General features: G+C 54.4%; 1 protein-coding gene across 1 annotated transcript in view; it reads left to right on the top strand.

Moving 5' to 3' along the window:
- The first annotated feature begins 314 nt into the window (after positions 1 to 314).
- Positions 315 to 17,997, top strand: part of ASTN2 (astrotactin 2) — a 323,686-nt gene continuing 306,003 nt past the window's right edge. The window contains exon 1 of the mRNA XM_038156713.1: positions 315 to 657. Coding sequence (XP_038012641.1) covers positions 315 to 657 — 343 coding nt within the window. The remainder of the gene's footprint in view (positions 658 to 17,997) is intronic.

Raw genomic sequence — 17,997 nt, 5'->3', positions numbered from 1 at the left:
GTCACTCCATGCCCTTGCCCAAGCCCCTCTCTCCCGCCGCGCAGTTGTGCGGCTCGGGCGCGGCGGCGATGCGGGAGCGCTGTGGCGGCGGCGGCGGCGCGGGGCCGGGGCCGGGGCCGGTGCCGAGCGCATCTCCCGGCGCGGGGAGCGCGGAGCCCGGCGCGGGGCGGGCGGAGGGTCCGCGGGGAGCGGCGGCGGGGCCGGGGCGGGGCGGGGGGCGGGCCCGGGCGGCGGCGGCGGCGGCGGCGGGGCTGGGGCGGCTCAGAGCGCCCGGCTGCGCTCGCCTCCCGCTCCTGCGCCTGGCTCCGGCCGGCATGGCCGCTCCGCCGCGCCGCCGGGCCGCCGCTCCACCCCCGCTGCCGCCGGTGCTGCCGCCGGTGTTGCTGCTGCTGCTGCTGCTGCCGCCGCCCGCCGTGCTGCTCGGCGGCGGGCCCGGCGCCGCGGCGTCGCGGGAGCCCCCCGGCCCCTGCCGGGTGAAGACGGTGACGGTGTCCACGCTGCCGGTGCTCCGGGAGAACGACATCAGCTGGAGCGGCGCCCCGCCGCCCGCCGCCGCCGCCGAGTCCCGCCTGCTGCTCTTCGTCCGCAGCGAGCTGCCCGGCCGCGTCGCCGTGCAGGACGATCTGGACAACACCGAGCTGCCCTTCTTCACCCTCGGTAGGCGCCCGAGCCGCTTCCCGCCCCGTCCCGTCCCGCATCCCGCCCCGCCATCCCGGAGCATCCCCGAAGCATCCGACACCCGCCGTGCCGGCTCTGTGTCCGCCCTCCCCGCTCCGCGGGCGGCTCGATGTGCTTTGGGGCTTTCTAACCCTGCCCCTGTGCTGCATCCTGGTTTTTGGGTTTGCTTTTTTTTTTTTGCCTTTCCTGCCGGGGAGGGATTTTTTAGCAGGGCCTGAGGCTGCAGCCGCTGCCGGCCCCGGGAGGAGGAGAGCATTCCCCGGGAGGAGGAGAGCAGCCCCGCGCAGGCTGGAAGTGATGGGGGCTGCCTCGTGTGCTCCAAGTTGAGCTCTGAGCCCTGAGGAGATGCCGCTGAGCCTGGCAGAGCGGGAGGGGATGTTTTTTTCTAGCCAGAGCCTGGTTTTATAAATGCTTCGTGTTAATTCTCGAGGCTCGCTCTCGCTTCACGCTCAACTCCAGCGCCCGGGTCTGTGCGAACGCTGCAGACTTTCCTCCGCTCTCAGCTTTGTGGGGAGGGGGATGGGAATAGAAATAATTCTGTGGTCGTACTTCGGTCCTGATGCCGGATCCTGCTGTCTCGGATGGGGTGCCCGAGCTGCCTCTTGTCACTTTTAGCCATTTCTGTGCCGTAATCAGCCAGTCCTCCGAGAGAACTGTTCCGAATGTCACCTGGGCAGTGCAGTGTTTACTCTGCCAGGTCACCGAAGGGTTTTTTTGATCTTTGCTTTATCCATCAGCTGTCCTGTTTTTCGGCATCCAAACCTAGGATAATTTGAGTACCTGCTTAACTCGGGGCTCAGGTATCTCTTGACAGGCGGGATTGTGACTTCCAGCGCATCTCTCTGTGTGTCTCAGGTGTGTCGAGGTGTGCCCATGCCCAGGCTCACTGGGGACAGCTGACCCCAAGTCCCTTCCCATGCCTCATGGAGTGATTGCCTTTCACTGGGTGCAATGAGCAGGGGTAGGGAAATGCCTGTCTGTGTCCCCCAGCTCTGTCATTTTACCTTGTGTGAAGCTTTGCTGTAGCAAACACCCTAATAAATAAGTTGGTGGTACTTCCTGAGGCTCTCGGGCTCCAGCTTTGCAGTTTCCTTAGACACGGTTGGTCAACTGCAAAAATCCCAAACAAACCAGGTACTCTGTTTCTGCTAACAAAAGTGACAAATCAAAGGTTTGATGCAGTAGGAATGACGTTTACCATACAGTGGTTTAAAGTAACAAGAAGTTTCATGGTTCACTGCGTTAATTTTCAGATTAGAGTACAGTTTCTTCAGGGACTAGGTGTGAATTGCGCACTGATCTAAATATATCAGATAGCAAAGAAACCCCTCAGTGTGAGCTTAGATAATAGCTCAAGTTGAAGGAGAGAAATTTGTCTTGATAGATCAGAGGCACGATCTTGTATAGCAAATCCTATTTCTGTGAGTGCCTGCCAGTAAAGAGACCATGTCTTCATCTAAAAATTTATTTTACTTGCCTGGCATATTGGTTATGTGTGTAGTCATGAATATGAGCCATGTCTCGTGCAAATCTGTGGGGGTTTTCCTGCCCCTTCATGAACAGAAGACCCCAAAAGATCCCCTCCTGTTCCCTTGGACTCACAGGCGTCAGGTAGATTGGAAGACAAACGGAGGCTGTGCCCATGGTGGGATGGCTTCATCATGGTCCTGGAATTAATCAGTCTGTTGCCTCCAGAGAAGGTAAAACACTTGTCCTTCCCCAAGGTCTAGCTCATGAATTGCTGTGGATGTTCTGATATTTGAAATTTGTTGCATTTCTCCCCATCTCCTGGTGTGGTAACTGTTTCGCTCGCAGTTAACTCTTCTCTGGGTGAGGGCTGTGCAGGATTTCTGCTGCCTGGTTTTCCTAGAGCAGGAATCAAGGCTGTAGTTTTCTGTGGTGGTTTTTTTTTCCCTCTCCATCCTTTCCTAACTTCATTGACGGCTGGGAACTGAAGAGCAGCTGCTGCCTCGTAATGGGCTCTTGGAGGTGAAAATCACGTTACATGCGGGAGGGCTTGGGAGTGAGCTGGGGACAGAGATTCTCTTTGGCAGAATCTTTGCAGGTCCTTATCTTTAGCTGATTTGTGATGATTGTATCCCTTTATGCGTGTTGCTGGACATGTTTAGTGGCTGTCTGGGCATGAGCTCAGGAGGACACGTAAGAGCTGACGTCCTGCCGGCTGCAAATGTGTTGAGGACTCCTGAATGTCCTGGAGTGCAGGATCTTGCTGTGAGCAGAGATCACTTTCTGGCCTCAGCGGGGTAAGGATGGGGCAGGACGACCTCCTAAAGCACATAACTCAGGACAGCCACGCCAACTGGCATCCTGGAGGGATTTTTGAAAGGGAAAAAAAAGATTAAAAAAAAAAAAAAAGGAAGCATAAAGCTGGCAGAGCTGAGACATGGTACTGAGGATGCTACTGACTCTGAAGTGAAATAAGTTCAGAAGAAAATTGAGGCCACTCCGTTCTGCAGGGCTCAAAAGTCTCTCCAGGCCAGGAGGCAGGAAAGAAAATGCTGCTTTTTTTGATGGCAATGAGTTTAAGCAGCTAGGACTGAACTCCTGGGTCTGCTCAGCAAGTCCCAGCTCAGTAGATCTCCCAGTGCTGCAGTGGTTCCTGAGCTGCTCCTCACTCCTTGGCATTTAAAGGAGGGTGGGTGATCTGTAGCTAAAGGCTGGCAGGTGCCAGAGCCTTGTCTGCAGTGGTGTGAAACTTGAAGTCATGGAATCATGTAGGTTGGGAAAGATCTTTAAGATCATCAAGCCTAAATGTAAACCTAACACTGCCAAGTCCACCACTAAACCATGTCCTGAAGTGCCACATCCTCCAGGTAGATGCCCTGAACTGGTGGCTGGTACAAAGCACGTGGAGTGCTCTGTGTCCCTTTTCTTTAAAGGATTCCTCCTTCTAGGGAGGAAACAACTTTACCTGTTCCCTGACTGTATGAGATTTTATTCTCTGAAGTGCATACAGTGAGAGCTTCCAGTGTAGCATCCCTGCCTGCGGGGCTGCCTGGTCTGCAGGAGCCACTGCACGGCTGAGACAGAGGAGAAATCAGCACTAGGAAACATCCACACAGCTGAGCCTGGGCCCGTGGCATGCTGGCAGTATCAGGAGCAGCAGCAGCAGCTACTCGTGGAAGGCAGGAGCCCACTAGGGGGTGGTGGGTACCCGGGGATGCTCCACAGCAGCTCCTCTCTGTGTGCCCACAGGGTACCAGGGATGCTCCACAGCAGCTCCTCACTGTGTGCCCACAGGGTACCAGGGATGCTCCTCAGCAGCTCCTCTCTGTGTGCCCAGGAGAGTACCAGGGATGCTCCACAGCAGCTCCTCTCTGTGTGCCCACAGGGTACCCGGGGATGCTCCACAGCAGCTCCTCTCTGTGTGCCCAGGAGAGTACCAGGGATGCTCCACAGCAGCTCCTCTCTGTGTGCCCACAGGGTACCAGGATGCTCCACAGGAGGGTACCCGGGGATGTTCCAGCTCTCTCTGTGTGCCTGTGTGGGCATTTCAGGATGCTGGACAGCAGCTCCAGCTCTTTGTGCCTCGGTGGGCACCCAGCACCTGCAGGAAGGTGGGGAGCACTGGCTGGGGATGGCTTCATTCTCTCTCCCAACAAAAGTAGAAAACTTTGATTCTTTGTGCATCCCTCCTGGGCTGCAGTGGGGACCTGCTGCTGAAACACCCACTGGCAGCTCCCTGTGCTCGGTGTCCCTCCTCCAGTGGGGTGTCACAGCTTCTGTGTTTCCTACGCCTGGGTTTATTTTTTCCCTCGTGCGTTGGAGACAAGAAGGATGCTTCTCCCACTACCCCCCAGTTACGTTACTATAAAATTACTCAGCAAAGCCCAGTGGTGGCAGGAAATGACAAATGTAGGTGCCACCAGTGCATTATGAATTGCTGCGCCTCCCCTTTCTTGAAAAAGCATCCTGCCCTTTCCTTAACCTTGGATACCACTGATGCTTTGTGGCTTCTTCCCCCCGTCTCTAATTCTCCTGGAGTTACTCTGCTGCAAACGGTGCAGCCTGTCACTGACTTTATCCTTGCCCAGTGAGGTCTGTCTGAGGTGTGGACCTTGGTTCAGTCAGCAGCCATGTGTTCCCTACAGAAGCTGCTCCGCCACGGCGTAGCCTGCTCCGAGTGCAATTCAGGGAATGAGGCAGTTTGCTTCCGAGCTAATTTAGATGAGCTCTGTCTATGTGTGAGCAGCTTTATATAGAGGAGAGAGAAGGGAAGAGGCAGACCAATTTTCACCACTGCTCTTACCCTGTAGTGGCTTACATAAGAACAGTTTACTACACACTCCTCATAAATGGCTTTAATGGATGCTGTTTGACAGTGTCTGCAGCGCTTCAAGAGGCTTTGTTTTGGTGGCTGTCGCAAAACAGGCTCGTGTGTCTGCATTCCTGGTGTCCCCCTGTAGCCCCCGTGTGTTCCTGATTGATGATTGTCCCCTGCTCTTCCCGCTCCTCAGCAGTTCAGTGCTACTTCTGTCTTCTTTCTTAACTTCTCCCAAAGTCATCTTGTAACTTGCACTTCTCCTCTGTAGGGCTGGAGTGTTGAGTCCTGAAGGAACACCTGGATGTGGCACTCAGGGCTCTGGGCTGGGTGACAGTGTGGTGGGGTCACAGGCTGGAGGCCTTTTCCAACCTTAATCACTCTGAGTTTCTATGAACACCTCAAAATAATGGAAAGCACTCAGTTCCCTATGGGCTGATTGTATTTATTGCTGTTCCTTGAAAGGCTTGAGCAGGGTTTTGCCACCCTCATTTTGGTCACCAACTCCTGTTTGTACACAGCAGGTGGGGAGGCTGAAGGGTCACCTGGGGAGCCTGGGTGTGACTGCAGGTTACTGATGCTGCTGTTCAGAAGTGCCCTTCCCTGCTTTGAGCTGGCCTGTAGGGTCTGGAGCAGCCCTGTGTGGGTGCCCAGTGTGCAACCCCATCGTCAGGGCTTGGCATCTAATCGTGGGGTCATCTCTGCAGAAAAGCTGATGAGCAAAGTCTGGTTTCTGCTCCTCCCTTTGCATTAACTGCCTCCTGCTAGGCTTGAGATGCCTGGAGTATCAGCTCAGAGGTTGGGTTAATCAAGTGTTGTGTTTTTTTCTTTTTTTTTGTTTTATGATTTTTTTGTTTGGTTTATGTAGGTTTTTTTCATTTTTTTTTCCTGTTTATATTGTTTCTGTTCCCCAGCTAATCCAATGGGTAAAGAGTCATATCTTCCACCCTGAAAGCCTCAGTGAGATGGTGTGGTGAGGACGAGACAGGTTGGTGGCACCCTGGGACAGGGGCAGATGCAGACCTGGCAGTGGGGCTGCTTCCCTGCCCTCCGTTCCTGTCCACAGCTGTGTGTGCTCTGGGGTCTGGGCCAGGTCCCTGGTGGTGGGGGCTGCCTGGGGAGGGTGTAGGAAGGAGGAAAACCTGGCAGAAATTTCTTCCCCTTCTTGTATTACCGCGTGATTACTCCGGCTTTCCAAGATGTTGGATTTTATAGCTGGGAAGAGGAGGGAGAGCCCAGCTCAGAGTGGGGTTGTACTGGTGATGTGCAGGTCTGCAAGCACTATAACCCCCAGAAAGGCTGTAGGCAAAAAATGCCCAGGAAAATGGGTCAGTCCTGAGGCCATGCCTTCCCTCCCCAAAGGTGAGGTTGAACCTGGCTTGTCCAGCCCGGCGGGGTGAGGACTTGACAGGGATTTTGCTTCATCTCGGGCATTTTCTGGGCTGATTATCCCAGTTAAAGCTGGGAATGTGTAGCTGAGTGCAGGCTGTGCTCGGGGAGCTGCTGCTTTCCAAGAGTACCCGCGTTGACCAGCTAGTGGCAACAGAAGATTAACTATGGAGGGAGAGAGGAGCTGGTTGCTGCAGCTGAGCTGCCACGGGAGGAGGATGGTGGCTGGGGATCCCCCCTGCTCCCCCTTCCTCCCAGCTGATTTTCCACGATGCCTGTGTGCCAGAGGCTTTTGTTGCTCTTTTTCAGGAAGAAATAATGAGCTTTTATTCAGAGTTATGCAGAGAGCTCGCAGTCCTCCGTGGGGAATGGGGTGGTGAATGACCTCCGAGTGCCACCACGCAGATGGATGTTACCTCCCAAACTTGCTGCCTGTTCCCTCCTAAGCCCTAAAAGTGAGAATCTCAGCTGTGTGATGGGCCAGCCTTTGCGCTGCCTTGGTGACACGGTGCTGATGTGTGGTGTTGGCTGGCTGTGAAACAGGGCTGAGCCCTGGGGCTTTCCTGGTGTGACAGGAGCTCGGGCACGGGGCTGGGACCACGGAGAACAGCCTGATGCCGTGTGTGGGAATGATGAGATATTGATCTCATGCTTCTTTAGCACGTTTGCAGGTGCAGGTGGCTTGAGAAGCATCTGCCATCACACCAAAATGCCGTGTATAGCGTGGGGCAGGCTGGGGATGGAGCTGAAAGAAGAGAAGGTGTCTCAATGCCTTTCATCGTCTGAAATGCCCACAGTACAGCCTGTGCCCAAGTGTCCTCCTCCTGTAGCAACCATTTGAAATGGAGGATGATGGACCTTGGCCTGGGTTCCCATGCTGCTCCCCAGCCCTGCCCCATCACTACCTGTGTGATGGCATCGAGCAGAGATGGTTCTTGTGCATAACCAGCTTAAGAATGGGGCCACTTAAAAGAATTGAATGCTTGTGCTGCTGCTCGGGTCTCAGCTAATGCAGTTAAGGTTTCCAGTGTCCAGACAGCATGGAGACACTTAATGGTATTGAAGAAGCAGAATGGCATGCAGAGGGGACGAGCAGTGATCTTGGCTGCATCTGCACTGACTGGGAGAGGCTTTCTGGTTGTCTCCTGGGAAGGGGGAAAGTGGGGAAAAACATCACAGAGTTTTGGCCCATTGTGCCTTGGGGTGCCTTCCCTGTTTGCCCTGCAAGAAGCAGTGCTCTTGAGTGCTTCCAGTGTCCTGCTGCAGGTCAGGGGCAGGAAGGGATTCCTTGCAGGGGGAGGTTGGGCTGTGGCTGCTTGTGAGAAGATGGGGCAGACAAGATTTGGAGCCAGGGCTCTGCCTGTGGGCACAGGTGGCTGGTGGGGAGGGGCCAGAAGCACCAGGTCCCTCTATTTCCCATTCTGTGTCCCCCACCACTCCTGCACTCCTTTCTCTGTGCTTTTACCTCTCCTGTGTTAGTGCAAGACAAAGTCTGTAGGAAACCTCGACTGGCTTTGAAAGCAGCAGCAAAGGGGAGAAATTTTCCATTAGCAGCATCAGCAGTATAAGAGATTTTTTCCCAGTCACCTGGTAACTGCTGTATTTAGGAAGATTACTGAGCTGATGGTGCTGCTCCCAGGCATATGCAAGGGAGTGATCCTGCTAGGAGAGGGAGGCAAGGGATGGTCACACACAGTGAGATGGGCTGCTAAAGGTCAGCTGTGCTGGGAGACAGGGAGAGGACCCGTGGAGCCGGGCACCTGCTGTGCTCCACCCTCTGCTCCTCCAGAGCAGGGCAGCGGCACAGAAGGGGCACTGCCAGCTGCACTCAGGGGCTGCCGTGGGGACAGGCAGGGGCTCCCCAGGGCTGGGCAGGAATATCCTCGAGTGGAGGAGGGAATCAGGCTCCAGCCTGATTTGGGGTCAAGCTGGGGGTTGTGGTGCATGGTGCCTTTCTGTGGGATGGGTTGTGCCTGCAGAGGGGCTCTGCCCTGCCTCTGCTGTGCACTCACTGCAGAGGTGAGCCCACCCTCCCACGGCTCCAGGTCTCTATAACTGGGTGCAGGTTCTGGGGACCCCAGCTTTGCTCCCAGCCATCACCAAGAGCTCAGCTGTGCTGGTGCCTTTGAGGCTTTGATTGTTTTTCCTTTTTTCCCTCCCTTTGCTCTCTCTAGGGCAGCGGGGTGGCCTCGCCTGGGGCTGGATGCCTGCCCTGGCTGTGCTCTGTGAGCTGGGCTCCCTGGCCACCCCAGGGCTCCTGGCTGCCCAGGCACTTGCCCAACAGGAGCTGGCATCCCCGAGTGTGCCTGGGGCTGTCCCAAGGCCGTTCACAGCCCGGGTCCTTCCCTTGATGCTCTCTATGGTTCTCAAGCAATGTCCTTCCAGGGAGCACAGCACATCCCTAACCTGTGGGATCAAGTGACAGAACATCGGAGCTGACAGCTGACGACAGCACAGGAATGTTTTTGTTGCCTCAAGCCAACTGCTCAGCAACATCAGCTTCCTGCTGCAGTGCTCCTGTGCTGGGAGCACGGGGTGGTGCTCCTGGGATGGGGAACACGGGGTGCTCTGTGTGTGTGTGGGCAGGGAAGGGGGCTGGAGCAGAGCACGTTCACCACGGTCTGCTGCTCATCCACCCTGGCCAGAAAAGCCTCTCCCTCAGCTCACTCTTGCTGTGGATGTTGCTTTTGCTACCAGGGAGCCTGATGAGGTAAAAGTTGGTGCCACTGACCTGACAAATTCCTGGTGCAGGTGCCCCCAGAGCAAGGTCTGCTCCTCCAGGCAGTTTCCCACTCAGGTGGGCTTCCTGGGATGTTGGGGATCTCACAGGAGGTGCTGCCAGTTGTCCCCACGTCACTCTGTTACTCGGCCCTGCCTTGCCCAGGCTGCTCCTTGGTGTAAATGGTGATGGGAACCCTTTACCTTGGCTTGCTGGGCCTGAGCAGTCACCTGTGTGGTGGGTTCAGCTTGGGTGGGGGCCCTGGAGAGCTTTGGGGGCTTATTGGGACATCCTGATATGTCCCTTTTCCTTCTGCCTCTGTCACATTTCTTCCATGCCCTTTGAACCTCCCATCCATTTCAATTTGAGGGGTTTAAACTCTTTTCTCCTGCCCTGCCCAGGGAATTCCTCCCAGCCTTCTTGTTGCAGCCACACTCCTTGTTCCTCTACCTGTAATATCCTGGGAAATCTGGCTAGAGAGAGGTGCCCAGGCACAGCAGCGTGTTGGGCAGGTGATCCAGAAGGAGCTGTAGTCCCCCCCTCCCTTCCATGCCATCCAAACTGGGCAGCCCATGGTCAAGCTGTGTCCACAGCAAACTCCTCCCTTTATCTTCTGTCTGCAGCAGATGTTCAGGGTGGGCAGCTCAGGGTATTCAAGGGGATTCCAGCTCTGGGTGCCACTTAATTAAGGTTGGCTCAACTGATGGGGCCTCCTGGCCCTTACTGGGGATGCCTTACAGAAGGCTCCAAAGAAGGTCCAGCAGGAAAGGAGGGATTCTGTAGAGGAGCCAGTGACAGCAGTGGCATTTTGGGAAGCTGACAGGTATGGGAGTCAGACATGCTGCAGGCTGGAAGCACATCCAGCAGAGGTGACGCTGGCCTTATCTGTGCAGGCAGGTCCTCGCCCGCTGCTGCTGGCAGGGCGGTGGCTGCTCTGGCTGTTGCTTTCCCATCAGGGGCTTTGGCATTTTTCCTCCCCCTCAGAGGGGAGGGAGGGCTGCAGGGGTGCATTCGTCACCTGAAGAGCCCCCGGGCTTCGGCTGAACTTTGTGTTCCAGCAATAAAACCATGCTAGGAAATGTGTGCTGTAACAAAGCCCATGGATATAATACATCCGTATCATACTGTACCTTTCATCTTGAAGGATTCCCAAGGAGCTTTACAAACTCGGTGTGCTGCAGCCTGCCAGGGTGACTGAATGTTATCGGGAGCAGCGGCAGTCTAATCTCTGTGGTAGTATTTCCCCCCCTTGCAGGGGGAACTTTATGAAGTCTGGTCTCAGAGTAGCGCTGCGATGGTGTTTTCCTCTAAGCCTGAGTTTCTCAGGAGAAACAGGCAAGCCGTGTAGCTGTTTGTTATGCAAAACCACCAAAGAAATATTTTTTCCTGGGGCAGTAGGAGTGGGTGGGAATTACTTTCACACAGCTTCAACAGCTTTGCATCTTGACAGAAGAGGCATTCGCAGGGGAATGTGCCCTCCGTGCAGCCCCGGAGAGGGGATGATAAAGTTTAAACGCTTGAGGAATTGCTTCTGGGCATTAGCAGGGTGGTAGAGTTCAGCTGGCGGGGCAGTTCTTGGGAGGGAAGCTCTAAATGTCTGCCTGAAATACTTGCTGTGTGAGTCTTTTGTCACCTAATGCTTCCTTCTGCCTCTGCAGTCGGTCCCTGAGCCAGCGGATGGCTCAGGTCCAAATCCTGCAGTAACATCTGGGCGGTCGGCCTGTGGGGTGGGAGCAGGGAAGGGTGATGCCTCCATCACCCTGCTGGCCTCTACTTCCAGCTGGGGGTATTTTCACTGTTCCTGACTTACCTGGAGCTGTGGGAGGCATCTGAAGGTGCTGCCAATGGTGGCAGAGCCTAAAAATCAAACTGAAGGCAGGACCAGGGGCCCAAGCGGAGCTGTTGTCAGAGGCATATGCTTGAAGCACGGCGGGTAGCTGGAATCTGTTTTGTTTTGGAGTGGTACATATTTAGCCTGTTTTGTTTAGCAGTTTGTTTATGGGATGTATTTTCCCATTCTGTGTAGCTCCCCAAATGTGTGCTATAAACAAAGTGTAAAATCAAAAGCAGCCTCTACGTGTTGCCATCAAGTGCATCACAGGAGAGGCAGGGTGCGTGGTGCCTGCCAGCCTCAGGTCCCCTCTTCAGGAGGAGAAAGCACACCAGTGAGGGAGGTGATTCTGTCAGGTCTGAGTATGGGAATTGCTGTGGGCACTGCTGGGATGGAGCAGGGATGTCTCAGGAGCTCACCAGCCTTTTTGTCCATTTGCTCTTGCTCCAAGCCTCCCCAAGCTCATCCCCGAGGAGTGCAGGTGTTGGCTCCTGGTGCTCCTTTAGGTTTGCTTGCTTCCCTGAGCCCCATTGAGGTGGTTCCTCAGGCCCCAAGGAATGGGATGTGCTGTTGCCAGCATCATTCACAGATGCTGGACGTTAAGAACCTTCAAAATGGATGGAGTTTCAAAGGGCATTAGAGGTTTGTAGCTGTCCTTACTGTAGCCATTGCAGTCTCATCCCTTACCCTGGATCAACAACCGTGTGTTTCTTGCTTTAATTTTCCTGAGCATGATCAGAAGAGCTGGAAGCACATTTAATCAAACAGCAACAGCCTTGCCTTTCAACACAATTCAAGAAGGCAGAGCTGTTTGAAGACACAAACTCCATTACATTGCTTTACATCTCCCAGCCCTTGCCGATTCCTCCGCTGGCGTTTGCTGCTCTCCCAGCCCAGCAGTGCCGTTGTCCTCTCTGTGTTCCTGGCTGAGGAAATCCATTATCCGGGGGAATGGCAGCTGGGAGGGAGGTCGGGGGCGCTGCCTGTAGGGGCTGCTCGCAGCCAGCTTGGGGTCTTGCCGGAGCAGCAGTTTGCGAGGCAGACACGCTGCTCCTCGTTGTACTCGATTTTATTCTGCTTTTGTAGCAGCTGCCTTTGCTGCTCCGCTGACAAGCTGTTCCTTAATGTGCCGTGGCCCAGCGGTGTGTGGGGACAGGGACAGGAGCTGGGATTCGGGCAGGATGGGAGCTGGAAGTGGCCTCAGGGATTCTGCCAAGCTCGGATTTTGCTCCCCAGGAGTGCTGCCCAAAACTGTGTGTGCTGAAAGCAGTATCCTCTGCTGCCTGGGCTTGCTTTTTAAAGACTGTTGTAAAACCTTTTCCTTCCTTGGTGATGAAGGGTTTTACAGTGTGTTGCAATGAGCCACTTAAAAGCAAAACAGGAGGAAAAAATCCTGTTTGCAACACTCCTCCTGCCTGAGTTGCCGTGGTGTGAGATATGGGGTGGTTGTAGGGGATGCTGCAGGAAAGTTGAGCTTTGTGAGAGCCTGTTCCTTCCTAAAAAATCCATTGGTGTTTCTGCTGTGGCATCTGCCAGCTGCATTTCCTCCCCAAAATCATGTTTCCCACTGCTCAAAGGCTTCTCTGGTCTGAGATGTGCTTTAAGTCATGTAAAGCCAAATTTTACTAGGCTGCGGTCTCCAAAGCTTTTTTTCCAGCAGAAATGGTGCAAATTTATCCGTGGATACCTTGCCCACAGCTGCAGCAGGTCTGAGGTCACCTCCTGGGAAGGGCACTCCAAACCACCCCTTGTCCTGCAGCCTAGCTCTCCAGGGCCCTGTTCTGGCAGCAGAGGGGTTTGGGTTGGGAAGGAAGGTGATATTTTTGCCGTGGCTCAAAAAGCAAAGGCATTTCTGTGGATTCTGGGCTGTGGGTTTTAATCGCTGCTTGTTTTGATCATCTCTCTACTAAACTCTCTGGATGTGCCTAAGGGCAAACAAGCAGGTGTTAATGTTGATATTCTGCTCATTTTTTTGCTGTTGTTGGGTGGGGGAAAGAACTTAGATTGTAGGAAAGCTGTTGGTTGGGATGGTGCTTCTCTCAGCCGTGGTACCAGGGCAGGTGAGACCTGTTGAGAGCAGACCAGTGCAGGACCTGGCTGGGAACAGCATGAGCCTTGAACTGGCTGCTAATGGCTCTGCAGCTTCCCCACTCTTCTCCAGCCTCTCCTTCTTCCAACTCTGCAAATATTTGCAGCAGTTAGGGGACTGCCCAGGGACGTTTTTATTCCTGTTATGAGCTGAATTAGAGGGAAAGGCTGGGCTGGGAGAGTGGTCTCATAGTGGGCAGCAAGATCTACCTTGTCCAGCAGTCTCTGCTGTGCTGGCAGAGGGTGAGGAATGGGACACAGGTCTCTGGAGCATCCCTGGAGCTGTTCCTTAACACACTGTGGCCCCAAGAGCTGGGATTTGGGCAGGAGGGAGGCTCCAAGAGCTGGAGGTGCTGCCAGCCTCAGGGATGCTGCTGGCCTTCAGCTGCTCCTGCTGCAGTAATGCCTGTCCTGACTGAGCTGAAAGGCTCCCACAGCCACGCTGAGGGGCTCCTGCATCTTCTCCCTGCATCTCCCCAGCACTGGCCTCTCTGGGAAATCCCTCTGGTCCCTGGCATGCTGCACCGTGCCCGCACATGGGGGATGCACTGAGGGAAGAGGGAGGTTTTTCTTTGAGGTCTGAGGGATGTGCTGAGTGCTGACCAGGGGCTGGCACAGAGGGAAGGATGCTTCTGTTAATTAGCACGAGATGAAAGGAAAACTTGTCTTTATTCAAAGAGCAGCTTGTTCCAGTTTCATCGCAGTCCCTCAGTTCTGAGCTTTAAAGTTTGGTGAATGTGTGAACAATAAGTTTGGGAAGATGTTTTGAAGCCAGAATGGCAGCATTGTTATGAAAATGCTGAAGGGGAGTTGTGACACTGTTTTGAAGATGAAAGTATTTTTACAATCTTAAACTGACACATTTCTAAAAGAAAAAGAAAAGAGAGAGAAAGTTTTCATGAAAGACAGCTCTCAACAAGATTTTCCCTGGCCACAGTCAAATGTGGCTGTCCCTGAAGGTCCTTGAGGTGCTGCTGGTGACCCCGTGTCCAGCATGCTGGGGTGGTTTTTGTGGGTGTTACTGGTGTGTGCTGGGCAGGTGGGATCTGCACAGCCCTGATGGAGGGAGCAGTGAGTGTGTCCTGCTCTCCAGGCACTGATGGACCAACAGAGCAGCAGGAGAAGGGCACAAAGCTGAGGAGATGTGCATGAAGCATGGACACCTGCCAATCCCATCCTTGCTGCTCCTCCAGCCATGCCCTCACCACTTCTGACCCCACAGCACTCACTGCGCTTTCGAGCTGGCCTGTAAAAACAGATTTCCCACATGTTTAGCAAGCATCTGTTAATAGCTTAGCCAAACATCACCCTGCCAGTGCAGAGTGGAGGGGAGGCTGGAGCTGCCCATGCCTGGCAGCAGCTCTGGGCTGCTTCTGCCCTCAGCTGTGCCACAGGACTTGCCAGTTTGTGCTATTCCAGCTCACCCGGTGGCACTGGAGGAGCTGGGCTGGGGGTGGAGGCTGGCGTGGCACACTGCTGGCACGACAGGGAATGGCTTGGGGTGTCTGGGGACGTGCAGCAGCCTGGGCTCCATCCAGTGCGTGGCTCTCCATCCCACTGCTGCATCCTGCCAGCTGGAGCTGCAGCCCAGCCTAACCCATCTCCCTCTCGCTGTTGCCTGAGCTGAGCAACATCTTGGAATCATAGAATGGCCTGAGTTGGAAGGGACTTCAAGATCATCTCTTCCCAATCCCCCTGCCCGTGGATGTGGCACACCAGAGGGTGTCCAGGGTGTGAGGCAGCTGTTCTGAGCCCACCTCCCCTTTGCCAGCTGCCTGCAGTTCCTCTTGGCAGGGTTAGCAAATGGCAGCCTTGATCACACACACTGACCACTTTTTCTTGGGATTTTCTCTTCCATGAGCACCTGAATGCACCAGCTTGTTCTGATGATTCTTTTTTATTCCTGTAAAGCTCTAGTTTCCAGTACAGTCCCTTGGACACCCGGGGGCCTCTGAGTGGGTGCCCTGTAATTAAAAGCAATCTATTGCCATGTCTGAGGGGGCTGTGTGAGCTACGGGGCCATGAGCTGTGGTCTCCTGCAGCAGAGCTGTCAGGCAGTTCCTTCCTTAGAAAAGAGACACCAAAAATTCCTCTTCCACCCCCAGCTTTGTCTTCCTGCCAGCCCTGGATTCCAGGTTTATTTCAGGGTCTTTTCTTTTGGGCTTGGGTAGGTGCAGAGCATGTATTTTTTGCCATGTGAGTCTGACAAGCCCTTGGGGAGGATGAGTGGGTGTCTTGAAGTGTAAGGGAGAAACTTGGCAAGTGTTTCAGATCCAGGATCTCTTTGCATTTTTGGCTGCATCTCCTTTTAATTCTGCTGCTCTTAAACTTTTCTGAACCAGCAAAGTCAGCCCTAGCAGCTCAGCCATCCAGGAATATCTGCTCCCATTCCTGGAAGGTCAGGTCACAGTGGCTGCCTGGCTTGGGGCTTCTCCCAGTGGTGCCAGGCCTGGACTTCCCCTGCCCAGCACTCCCAAATCTGTGGATGGGGATGGTCTTACCTCCTCTCCATCATGGGGAAGGGTCCTCTGCTTGTGCACGTGGGCAGGGAGGTGCCTGGAGCTGGCTGCCGCTACACTGGATGTGTGTTCCATACTTGGGTGATTCCCAGAAGAAGATGCTCTCCTGAGCCTCTTGGGGTGATGTATTTCTCGTTGTGTCTTGTTCTGTGCTCCCAGCTTGGTTCCTGGCCTTGTCTATGGGATTTGGGATCTGGTTTTCAGAAGGTGAAAGCAATCTCTTAACTGTGCTGGAGGCTGGGGAAAGAGCTTCCCTCCAAGGTTTTTCCTGAGCTGCAATTAAAGGAGACATCCTGGGGTGTGGGGATTCAGCTGGTGCAAAATCCAGCACTTCTGGGTCGTTCTGGCATTCTCCTCTTGGCTTTGTTATTTCCTCATGAAATGACTTTGAGTGAGCACAGTTCCTGCACCTCTTTCTTACCCACTGTTGGCAGGAGCCTGCCGGGCTTTGGCATTGGCGTTACTGAGGTGGGGTGAAATTCCCATGTGGAGGTGGGAGGGAGGCACAGACCCTCTTGGCTCCCTTCCTGCCACACTGCCTGCAGGCTGGTAGTGCAGAGAGGGCTGAGGAGAGGAGATCAGGGCAACTGCAGAGCCAGAAGTGAAAGAAATGGGTGAGTGGGCTCGATAGATCAGGATCTGCTGCTTCTCTGAGCTGGGGAAGCTGTTTGTCCATGCTCTTCTCCATCCAGCAGCTCTTCCCATGCTCAGCAGGCAGCTGAACAGTGGGACAGTGGCATGTGGCTGTCTCTGCCCATGGCTGTGACACACTGTCCCCTCAGGAGATGGGGTTTTCTCTCTGCTTTAATGAGCTAAAAATGTTCTGTGTGGTTGGAAGCTCCCCCACGTGCACCCGCGTCTCCTGATCTCTGTGAGACAGTGACAGCTCCTCTAATTAGGCAGCTGAGGAGGTAACCTTAGCAACTCCAGGCTGCTCAGATACCCCTGGAGATGGTGTGTCTGGTGTTCAGATGGCCTCTCACAGGACAGGAGAGCTGGGGATGCCTGCACACCATCCTCCCTCCCCATGGCTGGTGGTCCCTGTCACAGAGAGCAAGAGCTGGCTCAGGTGGAGGCACCAATGTCCCTTCACTGCTTGCTCTGTTCTTGATGGGCATTCTACCTGCCACAGCTCTGGGGAGAGCTACTGGTGCAATACTGGGAGGGAACTGTGCAGAAGAAGGTGCTGAGCCTACTGCTGCACTGCTGTAACCTGTGCTGCAGGGCCTGGGGTCTTGCACTGCATCAGGAGGAGCTCTGGACCTGCAGAGAGCAGGAACCTGCCCTCCAGGAGCAGGAGGAACCTGCCCTCCAGGAGCAGGAGGAGCCTGCCCTCCAGGAGCACAGTGTGGGCCATGCTCTTGGATAGTCCCTCTCTTTAGTTTGCAGGTGGAGGGAGCTGATGGCCTGGCATCAGAGCAGTGCTGGGGCTTGGAGGGTGGTTGTGTGTGAGCTGAGAGCATGGCTGTGCCACAGCGTCCCTGTGCCTGTGCAGCATCCCCATCCCTCACACTCCTCCCCATCCCTCATCCCCCTTCCCATCCCTCATCCTCCCGTTTCACCTGACCTGCAGCTGCAGAACCAAGCCCTCCCTGAAAGCCTGAACACGCCTCTTGCCCCCTGGGCTCTGGAAGGGGCCTTGGCTACTCAAACCAGTGCTGGGAAATACTTTTTTATAGCAGCTGGGAGTGAGCCAGGGCAAAAATGAGCTGAGGCCGCTGAAGGGAGATAAGCTGAGACGTAAACTGTGATTTTCTGCCCTGTGAGCCCTATGCATGGATTTCATCTTTTAATGGAAGTGCAGTAAATAAAAGCCATTTTCACAATAAGCCGAGCAACAGGTCATAAGCGTCTGAGCCACTGAAATTGATAGAAGCGAGCTAAGCGTAACAAATCTCCCAAAATTGCACAGACTCCACTTGTATCTAGTCCCTTCCTGCATCTCACCAATTATAGCAAACGGCAATTATTTCTGAGCCAGAGCTTTCTCTGAATAAAACCTCAGTCCAACTGTAGATGCTTTATCTTCCTTTCAAATAGATTTGTACCGGAGGAAAAAGCCCCAGTGGGGAGAAATCCCATTTGAAGGGGTTTTCCCTAGCAGTGTTCCACAGACAGTGCATGGTGGTCATGCATGGAGGCGTAAATTTGACCAAGCCATACTTTGCTGGCTCTGGCTGAGAGGGGGATTTGGGGACAAGGCAGGCACATTCCCTTTTGGTTGTGTCTCTGTTAGGATGAAGTGTGGGCTGGGCATGTGCTGCCATCAGGGGTGGATATGCTCGCTCCTGGGGTGCTCCTGGGGATGGAGCACTGATTTTTCTCCCTCTTCCAGTCAGATCCAGTGACTGTCTCTTCCCAGTCTCCACCCCATGGCTCTGTGCTGGTGCCCAGTGATGCCTCTTGGGTGTAAAGCAGAGTGTGAGTCCCCTCTCAGACTAAATGCAAACACTTTTGTCCCTTCTAACCTCTGTGCTTTTTTTAGAAGCCT

Source organism: Motacilla alba, chromosome 17, assembly GCF_015832195.1.
Source record: "Motacilla alba alba isolate MOTALB_02 chromosome 17, Motacilla_alba_V1.0_pri, whole genome shotgun sequence".
NCBI lineage: Eukaryota > Metazoa > Chordata > Aves > Passeriformes > Motacillidae > Motacilla > Motacilla alba.
Note: the sequence above shows the minus strand (reverse complement) of the source record. Positions and strands in the feature narration are given on the sequence as shown.